The sequence below is a fragment of the Symphalangus syndactylus genome, chromosome X (genome assembly GCF_028878055.3).
Source record: "Symphalangus syndactylus isolate Jambi chromosome X, NHGRI_mSymSyn1-v2.1_pri, whole genome shotgun sequence".
NCBI lineage: Eukaryota > Metazoa > Chordata > Mammalia > Primates > Hylobatidae > Symphalangus > Symphalangus syndactylus.
Window position 1 is genome coordinate 79,896,172 of NC_072447.2, and position 12,482 is coordinate 79,908,653.

General features: G+C 44.6%; 2 protein-coding genes across 3 annotated transcripts in view; one reads left to right on the top strand and one right to left on the bottom strand.

Moving 5' to 3' along the window:
- PIN4 (peptidylprolyl cis/trans isomerase, NIMA-interacting 4) overlaps positions 1–12,482 on the top strand; it is a 96,479-nt gene that overhangs the window by 23,402 nt on the left and 60,595 nt on the right. The gene's annotated exons all lie outside the window — the stretch shown is intronic.
- Positions 221–12,482, bottom strand: part of ERCC6L (ERCC excision repair 6 like, spindle assembly checkpoint helicase) — a 46,138-nt gene continuing 33,876 nt past the window's right edge. For both annotated transcript variants that reach the window (XM_055267810.2, XM_055267811.2), the window contains one exon: positions 221–4,254. In XM_055267810.2, the coding sequence (XP_055123785.1) occupies positions 570–4,254 (3,685 nt within the window). In that variant the 3' untranslated portion in view covers positions 221–569. The remainder of the gene's footprint in view (positions 4,255–12,482) is intronic.

Below are 12,482 nucleotides of genomic sequence, written 5' to 3' on the forward strand. Positions count from 1 at the left end.
TGTTATATACCTTCATTTTGACTGTGACATGTCACATGACATCAGGTATGGAACTTTCCTCACTTGTGGCATCATGTCAGCACTCAGAAAGTTTCCCCATTTTGGATTGGATTAGGGATGCTCAACCTGTATTAAGCTGAAAGCATGAAACAGCATGTTCACAAGCATATCTTAAGATCTGCCAGTATCATCTCAGTGAAACAAAGTGGATGGAAAACACTTGAGAAAAGTAACTTTAATTTTCTTATCTGAACTGTTGTATACAAAGATGATCACTTTCAGAGTAAAATTAAGAATGACCAGAATAATTTTACAAAACTTTCCAAGAAACAACACAGTTAAATTTACAGAATATGCCTAAAATATAAGAATATTCAAGTGAAGAAATACTAAGCTAGTGCTCAGAATACCAGACTATGGAGTGGGGGGCATTGCAGGGCAGAAGTTGCTTTTTGAGATCTTTCTTGCCTTAAGCCTGAATGCTTCATGTTCCCAAAGAATCCAATTATGGAAACAAAAATTCCCTCATACTCATTTTCACTTTAAAATACAATAAACAGGTTACATTATCAATTGTTATTAAGTTGCTTATACAAACTTAAAGTCAAGAGCATAACTTCAGGATCTGCACTTTTTATGTCAAGCGCTTTAACTAAGCAGTTTAGGGCCTCCTGGATTTTTCCACACTCTTTTAGTTCTTTTCCACGCTTTACAAGAGTCTCATAGTCATTCGTAGCCTCTGCTGCCTTATCCTGGGGAGAACCAACCAACTGTTCACTAGACAAAGGCTCAGGGGCACCAAGAGAGGTCTCTTGAGCTAGAGCACAAGGCTTAGATGTCGTTAACCAGCTGGACTTGTTTTCTGAAGACGGTGTTTCTCCGGAAGGATCCTCTTCTGTATACTTGGAGGCTTCGCCACTGCTTTCCTCCGCCCCTTCTTCTGGATGATCTTCAGCACCCTTTGCTTCACTGCTGTCGTCAAGTCTTTCCTCCATGTCCTCCACGTGGTCTAAAACCATATTAATAAGAGACCTCCTAGAAGCCAGAGATCTTCTAGAGTTCATAGACTTATTTACACTACTGGGTATTTGAGATGAAAAGAACCTTCCTGGTGGACTGATGTCATTTTTGGGAGTTGAAGCATCAAATTGTTTCACAGATGAGAATTGAAAGAGAGATGTGTTGAATGGATTTGTGCTTGAGGTATCTTTAAAAGAATCATCTTCATCTTCGCCATCTGAAACAATCCTTCTAGCTTTACTTCTGATTTTTGCTTTAACTACTACTTCTTCTGGCTCATCGTCTTTCTCAGAAAACTCCCAACTGAGACATGTTTTGCTATGCACAAACCCTGCTCTGGAATTAGGTGCAGAGCCACACAAACTATTTTCTTTCTCAACATGCTCTAAAGACTGACTGGAAAAATTTTGTCTGTTGTCTGCTGAGTCTTCCAAGAAAAGATTGAAATCACATGCATACTGTGGTGAAGATGCTGAAGGTTCCTCTTCCAACTTGGCCTCACTTGCTTGAGCATCCTGCAGTGCACTATGGGATGCTGAAAGGTCATCAGCTATTTCAATAATGGATACATTTGATTCTGCATTTTGACTTTCATTTGTTATGGAAATAACGGGCCAAGGATTGCAATGACGTAAAATCTCATCATCCTTTAGTTGATCTAAATTTGGCCCAATATCAGCTTTGGTTGATTTGCTAAGTACATAATTAAAACTTTCCAGAGGATCCTCTTGCAGTGCCTCTTGCTTAGGCCCCTCTTGTAATGTCTCTTTTTGTACAGCTTCATTTTTAGTTGCAAAGCTTTTTTCCATTCCCAATGAAGAGTTAGTACAAAGTTCTTCTACACTTCCAAACCCCTTGGGTAAAGTAGCTATAGAGTCAGCACTACATGTACCTTTACCATCTTGCAAGGTGGTAACATTCACCTTTATACTGGAGAGATCTTGTTTCTCACCCTCTTCAGGCAGATCATCAATGACTACACTTGCCATTTTGGAACTGATATCTTCTTCCTGAGTATGATGAGTACTTATAAGAGGTGAAGGCTGAGGCTGTGGTTTATTCAATTTAGGGCATTTCTTCTTCGTTGAAGAAGGAAATACAGGTTCTCTTAGCCAGGCCCCCTCATTTCTAATTCTTTGTTGTTCCATCAGGAGCTCTTTATTTTGAGACTCGAATTCAACGAGGAATTGAGCTTTCTGAACCCTTTGTTGAATATAGTGAGATTCTTCTACCACATCAAGCTCTTCTTTAATAGATAGATCACATGTGTACATCAAATCATGGTCTGAGATTCCAGCTATCCCCAAAGACTGCAGGTAGGCAATATGTTCATCTAGTTTGGTATCAGATTTCCTCTGAGCAGCATGCAAAGACTGAAGCTGCAGCTGGGTTACAGAGTTCTGAAGATCCTCGATTGTAAAGAGCTCTCTTAATTCTTGTTTACTAAAATATCGGAAAGGGTTCTTTTTTTCACCAGTAGTTTGTCTTATTAATGAGTCCTTGAAAACCTGTCTTCTGTATATTTTTTCCTCTACAGTCCCACAAGTGATTAGCCTATAAACCACAACATTCTCTTTTTGTCCAATTCGGTAAACTCTATCCACAGCTTGAGCATCAGTTGCAGGATTCCAGCTAGGGTCAAAAATGACCACTCTGGTTGCTGCAGTTAATGTTAAACCGACACCACCTACTTGAGTGGTAAGCATTAAAACAGAGTAATCTTTATTTTGCTGGAATAAGTTAATTCTTTTTTCTCGTTCCAAAAGATGAGTAACTGTCCCATCGATTCGCAATGTCTTAAAGTGCCTATTCTTTAAGAGGCGTTCAATGATGTTTAGAATCTGCCTCGATTGAGAAAACACCAGAGTTTGATGTCCCTCATCTCGCAGCCTCTTAAGTAGGTCCATTAGGAATATCATTTTTCCAGATTCTTCCATCAATGTGTCATCAGTTATTTGATCAATATGGTCCACATCTGGGGAATCTTCCCCCTCATTTCCATCTTGAGCAGAGAATGTCCTAAGATTTAGCAAACAACAAGCCCGTGCAGACAGCAGCCTAGGATGATCACACAGCTTCTTTAAGACACCTAGCTCAGCCAAAGGTGAGCGCGTCTCCATTAGCAACTCCTTGATATGATCTAAAGACACAAATTTCCTGTATATTTCTTCTTGTAAAGGCACAAGTCGTATCCAAATAATTAAATCATTTTTCCTGGAAAGGGAAGGCATTTCACAAATGGCATCAACATCTGGATTCTTTTCATTAAGTCTGACCTCTGAGTTGCTTGACTTTTTCTTCTGTACATCTTCTTTAGTCCTCCTGAGAAAATAGGGTTTTATGATTGCCATTAAGTTTTCAGATATTTTAAATCCCAAGGCTTTTTCTCCTGGGGTAGCATCCTTCTCTCTTGCTCTAGTAATAGGATTTTCATACTCCATTTTAAAAGTTTTTAATGTTCCCAGCAGGGACCCTTGACAAGCAAAATCAAATAGGGACCATAGTTCTTGTAAATTATTCTGGATTGGGGTTCCTGTGAGGAGAAGGCGATTACTTGCAGGAATAGCACGAGCACATATTGCTGACTTAGTAGATGAGGTTTTTATTTTATGTGCTTCATCAAGGATGACATAGTCCCACACAAACTCTTGGCCCCTAAAGCTTGAAAGTTGCTGCCAGTTATTGATTAACATTTGGTATGTAGTGATAATGACACCATTCCTTTGCTGAATCCGATTGAGGTTTCTGGTCCGTTCATCCTTGCTAGGACCATGAAAGGTTTTGACTCTCATTCCTGGAGTCCACTTGATGAATTCTTTTATCCATGTGTTAATAAGATTGGTTGGCATGATCAGCAGCACATGATTCACAAGTGAAGCATCAAACATGCCAGAAAGGAAAGCAATGATTTGAACGGTCTTCCCTAATCCCATATCATCAGCCAATATACCACCTTTTCTTCCATCCCTATACAGGCTATAGAGGAAAGCTATGCCTTCCTTCTGGTGCTCAAAGAGTTGGTCATGCAATTCTCGATAAAGCAGCAAGCCAGAGTTGCACACATCTGTAAATTCATCATCTCCCTGTTCTGCCAACTCCTCCAAGGCTTCCTGTATTTTTTGGATTCTGCTCAGCACCTTTTCATTGGGAAAAATGTCCTTTGCCAAATTGAAAAGTTTAAATGCTTCTTCCAGATCTCCATTCTTAGTTGCTTCTTTGGCCTCTTTCACATATCTATTAAAAAAAAAAGAAGAAGAAGAGAAAGGAAACATTGAACATTCAGTCTAAGAATGCTTTAGAGTTCATTTTAGAATCCAAACTGCAGCTGGACTTTTACTATCCTCAATTCAGGATGGGAAAGATTAGCACAGAAGATGCCAATGAAAGCTGGCGTCACTTGAGACACAAACAAATATCCACCAGATGCTGCCAGCAACACCTTCAGGCACTAGTTGTGGAAAATGAATGTGCAAAGGTTATTGGTTCCACATTATTTTTTTTAAGTTGGCACCCGTAAGAAGTATGAAGTGATATTTTTTTGTAAAACAAACCTCTATGTGTAGAGGCATGGAAACATGGGAACCTCTCTGGCCTTATTTTACTGGACCTCCATGATGCATTTGATAGTATTGATCACTCCCCTCCCCTCTTAAAATTCCCTCCTTTCACCAGATTCCTATAGATTCCTTCTGGTTTTCCTCCTCTTCACTGACCATTTCTTCTGTGTTCTTCCTCCCAGAGGACTCAATCCTAGGACCTCTTCTCACTCTTTTTAATCTCTCCCCAAGTTTTCCCAGAGCTTCTACTCCCACCTATGTGCTCATGACTCTCAAATCACTCTCTCCAACCTAGAGCTGTCCCTCAAGCTCTACTCTAGACCCATATTCCAGCTGCCTTCTGGACATCTCCACTTGAAATCAAATTCAATTCATCCCAAACTAGACTCATTATTTCCCCTCTAAAAACATGCTTCTCCATTTGTGTGGTAGTAAATAACACTACCATCTATTTAGCCACCCAAACTTCAAATCTGAAGAGAATCCTTGACCCCAACCTAAATAGGAGTCATCCTTGTCCTTTCTTTTTATGTCCCACCCCCAGGCCAGGCAGTCCCAAGTCCTACTAACTTTATTTCCCAAGTTATAACCACCTTCTTTCCATCTCTACTACCATTACTGTGGCCGAAGTCACCATCATCTCTGGCCTGGATAACTGCAGCTTCCTACTCACTGCTCTCCCTACATAAACTCTTGCCCCTCCAATACACACTCTATATAGCAGCCAGCAATACTGTCTTAAAGCATAAAAAAAATCATGTCACTCCTCTGCGTAAAATTCTTCAGTGGTTTACGGTCAATTACTTTCAGTAAGGGCGCCAAAATAATTCACTGGGGAAAGAAATCTTTTCAACTGGATATCCATGTGCAAAAGAATGAAATTGGACCCCTACTCATACCATACACAAAAATTAACTCAAAATGGATCACAGACCTAAATCTAAGGGCTAAACCTACAAAACTTAGGAAAAAATATAGGTGTAAAAATCTTCATGACTTGGATTTGGCAATATCTTAAATATGATGCCAAACACACAAGCAACCAGAGGGGGAAAAAATATATACAGGGCCGGGTGCGGTGGCTCATGACTGTGATCCAAGCACTTTTGGGAGGCCAAGGCAGGAGGATCACTTGAGGTCAGGAGTTTAAGACTAGCCTGAACAACATAGCGAGACTCTGTCTCTTAAAAAATAAATAAATAAATGGAAAAAAGATATACAGATGGGCACATGAAAAGACTCTCAACATCATTAGTTGTCAGGGAAATGCAAACCAAAACCACAAGGAGATACCACTTCCCATTAGGATGGCTATAACCAACAAGTGGGAAAATACCAAGTGTTGGCAAGGTGTGAAAAACTCCCACTATTGGTGGGAATTATTAATGGTTCAGAGCTGCTTTGGAAAGCAGTCTTGATCTATGTTCTAGAGCTTGAAGGAAAAAATAACATTCTTAAATTATTAGATTATTTCCAAGTTCCTGAACTGGTAACCTACCCAGTATCATGAAACCTGGGGTTCTGTGTAACTCTAGCCAGGCGTCTTCCCCAGAGACTAAAGTGCTGCCCCTGATCCCTAGCTCTGGGCCAGAGTCCCCACTAATCACACACACCAGCCTTTTAAATGGCAACTGTGTGCGTAGACTTCTTAGCACCAGCCTAAAATACTTATTGCTGTGCTCTACCCACCCTCTGGAACTCCCATTTGTCAACCTCTGCCTGAATCACAACCAGAGTTTACAGTATTCCTTGGACATCACTGCTTTCTGGCTGGGTTAAACCGCTGCTGTGAGCCAAGCTGCCCTCCCCAGTCCCTGGTCCACCCTAGTTAGCAGGTCTGTCTAACAACTGCATCTCAGCTCTTCCTTTCCCCTCAGTCTATTCCACCAATTAAGTTGGACCTAGGATGGTATTCTTTCCCTACAATGGAATCAGGAGGAAAAATAAATGCTTTTAATAGCACTGCCCTGGATATCTGATTATTTGCAAGACTAGAATGCTTTTAGGCCGGGCGCGGTGGCTCACGCTTGTAATCCCAGCACTTTGGGAGGCCGAGGTGGGCGGATCACGAGGTCAGGAGATCGAGACCACGGTGAAACCCCGTCTCTACTAAAAATACAAAAAATTAGCCGGGCGTGGTGGCGGGCGCCTGTAGTCCCAGCTACTCGGAGAGGCTGAGGCAGGAGAATGGCGTGAACCCGGGAGGCGGAGCTTGCAGTGAGCCGAGATTGCGCCACTGCACTCCAGCCTGGGTGACAGAGCGAGACTCCGTCTCAAAAAAAAAAAAAAAAAAAAAAAAGACTAGAATGCTTTTTACAATGCAGTTTGATTTAGCCACTTAGCTTCTAATCACTTCCATTTTTCAGGGCTTGGAGGGAAAACATGTCCTTTTTATTGCTAATGTAATGATTTATCCATCTATAGCACACAGGATCCCTAATGATCTGGATAACTTAGCTAACACTTCATGGACTCAAATATTTTTCCAGAATTGCTCCCCTATTTTCCTTGAACATACGCAGGGAGAAGCCAGGCCTGCTTGGGAGCCAAGAGGACAGGGAGGAGTAACCAGTTCAGGACAAAGAACCATATCCCTCAAGCAAGAGAACAAGGAGAAGAATAGTGCTAGAGTATGGGGTGAAATGTCAGTTTTTAATTCCATAGGAATGGACAATAAAAACAAAAATTTGTATGTTTAAATGGTTTTACCTGAAATTATATGACTAGAGCATGGTTCTCTTTAAGGATTATTTTAAAGGACATCTAATCACCTCCCACAGGGTCTCTCTCCAAACACATGAGGATTACAATCTGGATTACAATTCAAGATGAGATTATGGGTGGGGTCACGGCCAAACTGTATCAGTGGCACACACCTGTAGTCAGTCCCAGCTACTCAGGAGGCTGAGGCAAGAGGTTCGCTTCAGCATGGGAGGTCTAGGCTGCAGTGAGCCATGATCGCACCACTGCACTCCAGCCTGGGTGACAGAGCAAGACCCGTTTCAAAAAAAAAAAAAAAAAAAGATATACAAACAACTCCTGGAGGAAGGTGATACAACAATTAAACTTGGGCTACAAAGTCCTGTTACCTGGAAAGCTACCCTTTCACTGGCAAAAGTGCCCAGTTGCTAACTCCCTGGGTCATAACCCCACCTAAAGGTCTTCTCTATAAGAAGCCCTGCCCAAGTGGCCATATAAAATCATCTCTGTGGCTGGGCATGGTGGCTCATGCCTGTAATCCCAGCACTTTGGGAGGCTGAGGCGAGTGAATCACTGGAAGTCAGGAGTTCGGGATCAGCCTGGCCAACATGGTGAAACCCCATCTCTACTAAAAATACAAAAAAATTAGCCAGGCGTGGTGGTGGATGCCTGTAATCCCAGCTACTTGGGAGGCTGAGGCATGAGAATCACATGAAAGGCGGAGGTTGCAGTGAGCCAAGATCGCACCACTGCACTCCAACCTGTGCACCACAGCGAGACCCCATCTCAAAAAATAAATAATGAATAAAATCATCTCTGCCCCAAAGCTATTTCCTCAGATGCAAACATTTTCCTTGACCATAGCCAATTAATCTCTCAACATCTAATCCACCTCCCTTTGGAACTGGCTGATACCTTGAGAAACCTTTCTTCTCCACAGAAGGTCTGCCAGTTCAGATGCTGAAAAGTTTTTCTATCTGGAGAAACCAATAAGCCATACTATTATACCTATGCCCCAAAGAGCTAAGCTAAGCTAAACACACAGTGTTTGCAAATGAGCAGCTGAAAAGGCACACAAGCTTAAGTTGCAGAAGACACACACTTGATTTTCCTTGCTATGGAGGGCCCTTTGGAACATTCCCTACAAAGTTATTTTAGAATGTGAAGAGACGGCTGGGAGCGGTGGCTTGAGCCTCTAATCCCAGTATTTTGGGAGGCCAAGGCGGGCAGATTGCTTGAACCCAGGAGTTTGAGACTAGCCTGGGCAATATAGTGAAGCCCTGGTTGCTACAAAAAATAGAAAAAAAATAGCCGCATTTGGTGGCATGCACCCATAGACCCAGCTACTGGGAGGCTAAGATGGGAGGGATGGCTTGAGCCTGGGAGGCAGGGGTTGCAGTGAGCTATGATCGTGTCACCACTGCACTCCAGCCTGGGCTACACAGCCAGACCCTGTCTCAAAAAAAAAAAAAAAAGAATGTGAAGAGACACAGAACTGAATGCAAAGACCCTAACTTAATAAAACTTTGTTTTCTTCACATGCAAAACAATCAGAAATGCTCTTTGTTTTATAATCTGGCCACCAGCCACTAGGCCCATATAGGGGTGGAGGAGCCTAGACCTGCTAATCTTGGTGCATGTGAGCGGGGTTATCGCTGTCCTCTCAACAAGAATCCAGTTTTGAGAGACAGGACTAGCTGGATTTCCTAGGCCGACTAAGAATTCCTAAGCCTAGCTGGGGAAGGTGACTGCACCTACCTTTAAACACAGGGCTTATAACTCAGCTCACACCCTACCAATCAGGTAGTAAAGAGGGCTCACTAAAATACAAATTAGGCTAAAAGCAGGAGGTAAAGAAATAGTCAAATCATATATCGCCCGAGAGCACAGGGGGAGGGACAACGATCGGGATATAAATCCAGGCATTCAAGCCGGGAGGGGCAACCTCCTCTGGGTCCCCTCCCATTGTATGGGAGCTCTGTTTTCACTCTATTAAATCTTGCAACTGCACACTCTTCTGGTCTGTGTTTGTTACGGCTCAAGCTGAGCTTTCACTCACCGTCCACCACTGTTTGCCACCGTTGCAGACCCACGGCTGACTTCCATCCCTCCAGATATGAAAGGGTGTCCGCTGCGTTTCTGATACAGCAAGGTGCCCATTGCCGCTCCCAATCGGGCTAAAGGCTCGCCATTGTTCCTGCATGGCTAAGAGCCCGGGTTCATCCTAATCCAGCTGAACACTAGTTGCTGGGTTCCACGGTTCTCTTCCATGACCCACAGCTTCTAATAGAGCTATAACACTCACCATGTGGCCCAAGGTTCTATTCCTTGGAATCCGTGAGGCCAAGAACCCCAGGTCAGAGAACAAAAGGCTTGCCGCCATCTTGGGAGTGGCCTGCCACCATCTTGGGAGCTCTAAGAACAAAGACCTGCCCTTTAACAGTTTCCCTGTACTGATCCAGCTCCTGGAGTATCTGCTCCCTGACATGTCTCTATGTCCAGTCCCCTTGTCAAGATGCATGTAGATGCATTAGACACAACAGATGTCTTTTGATTCTCCATCAAAATCAATAAAACATAAAACATTTGGATAACATAAAAATTGCAGGTGACCTGAATGCCAGTATTGAAAACAGGTCCATTTAAAGACCAAGTCATGGCAGAGTAGGCTAGGAGGTTTCCTTCCTTTTGGCTTCACTTTCAGGGATGGTCATTTTAATTAAGGTGGGGATCATTTTAAAATCACATATAAACACAAACAATATTATTAAATAGTGATTTCTGAGATAAATTAGGGAAAAATATGGTTCACATTTCAGTCAAACAATATTTAATAATTAGCTTTTCCCTGCTTAGCGCCATTTATAAGACAGGCATTTAAGAGTCAAAAAAACAAACAATGTTGCTTTACTATTAATAGCCAAAAACTGGAAACAATCCCAGCACTTTGGGAGGCCGAGGCGGTTGGATCACCTTCTTACACTGACAAAGCCATCAAAATGGGAAGGAGAGGGGAGAACAGCAGCATAAGCAGCGGGCAGAGGCAGCAGAAAGGAAAGAGAGACAGGAAGTCAAAGAAAGAGAGAGGAAGAGACAAAGATGGAGTCAGAAAGAGAGACAGACACAGAGAATCAAAGAGAAAGAGACAAAGAGAAGGAGTCAGAGAGAAAGAGGGACAGACACAGAAAGTCAAAGAAAGAGGCTGAGAGAGGAAGAGACGGAGAGACAGAAAGTCAAGGAGAGAAAGAGAGAAAGAAAGAGACAAAGGAGAAGTTGAAAAGAAAGAGAGATGGAAGTTGTAAAGAAAAAACAGCGTATCCCATTCCTTTAAAAGCCAGGGTAAATTTCTGTCTACCCAGCCAAGGCATGTTCTATTTATGTGGATCTTCAACCCATATCTGCCTCTCAGACAGTTTGCAAGAAATAACGAAATCTATCCTTACTCTACAATCCCAAATAGACTCTTTGGCAGCAGTGACTCTCCAAAACCGCTGAGGCCTAGACCTCCTCACTGCTGAGAAAGGAGGACTCTGCACCTTCTTAGGGGAAGAATGTTGTTTTTACACTAACCAGTCGGGGATAGTACAAGATGCTGCCCGGCGTTTACAGGAAGAGGCTTCTGAAATCAGACAACGCCTTTCAAATTCTTTTTTTTTTTTTTTTTTTTTTTGAGACGGAGTCTCGCTCTGTCGCCCAGGCTGGAGTGCAGTGGCGCAATCTCGGCTCACTGCAAGCTCCGCCTCCCGGGTTCATGCCATTCTCCTGCCTCAGCCTCTCCGAGTAGCTGGGACTACAGGCGCCTGCCACCACGCCTGGCTAATTTTTTTGTATTTTTAGTAGAGACGGGGTTTCACCGTGGTCTCGATCTCCTGACCTCGTGATCCACCCGCCTTGGCCTCCCAAAGTGCTGGGATTACAAGCGTGAGCCACCGCGCCCGGCGACGCCTTTCAAATTCTTATACCAACCTCTGGAGTTGGGCAACATGGCTTCTCCCCTTTCTAGGTCCCGTGGCAGCCATCTTGCTGTTACTCACCTTTGGGTCCTGTATTTTTAACCTTCTTGTCAAATTTGTTTCCTCTAGAATCGAGGCCATCAAGCTACAGGTGGTCTTACCAATGGAACCCCAAATGAGTTCAACTAACAACTTCTACTGAGGACCCCTGGACCGACCCGCTGGCACTTCCCCTGGCCTAGAGAATTCCCCTCTGAAGGACAGTACAACTGCAGGTCCCCTTCTTCACCCCTATCCAGCAGGAAGTAGCTAGAGCAGTCTTCGGCCAAATTCTCAACAGCAGTTGGGGTGTCCTGTTTAGAGGGGGGATTAAGAGGTGACAGTGTGCTGACAGTCCTCACAGCCCTTGCTTGCTCTCGGCGCCTCCTCTGCCTGGGCTCCCACTTTGGCAGCACTTGAGGAGCCCTTCAGCCCACCACTGCACTGTGGGAGCCCCTTTCTGGGCTGGCCAAGGCGGGAGCTGGCTCCCTCAGCTTGCAGGGAGGTGTGGAGGGAGAGGCGCGAGCGGGAACCGGGACTGCGCACGGTGCTTGCGGGCCAGCTGGAGTTCCGGGTGGGCGTGGGCTTGGTGGGCCCCTCACTCAGAGCAGCCTGCCGGCCCTGCCGGGCCCAGGTAATGAGGGGCTTAGCACCGAGGCCAGCGGCTGCGGAGGGTGTACTGGGTCCCCCAGCAGTGCCAGCCCACTGGCGCTGTGCTCGATTTCTCACCGGGCCTTAGCTGCCTTCCCACGGGGCAGGGCTCAGGACCTGCAGCCCGCCATGCCTGAGCCTCCCACCCCCTCCGTGGGCTCCTGTGCAGCCCGAGCCTCCCCGACGAGCGCCACCCCCTGCTTCACGGTGCCCAGTCCCATTGACCACCCAAGGGCTGAGGAGTGCGAGCACATGGCGCAGGACTGGCAGGCAGCTCCACCTGCAGCCCCGGTGCAGGATCCACTGGGTGAAGCCAGCTGGGCTCCTGAGTCTGGTGGAGATGTGGAGAACCTTTATGTCTAGCTCAGGGATTGTAAATACACCAATCAGCACCCTGTGTCTAGCTCAGGGTTTGTGAGTGCACCAATCAACACTCTGTATCTAGCTGCTCTGGTGGGGCCTTGGAGAACCTTTGTGTCCATACTCTGTATCTAACTGATCTGATGGGGACGTGGAGAACCTTTGTGTCTAGCTCAGGGATTGTAAACGCACCAATCAGCAC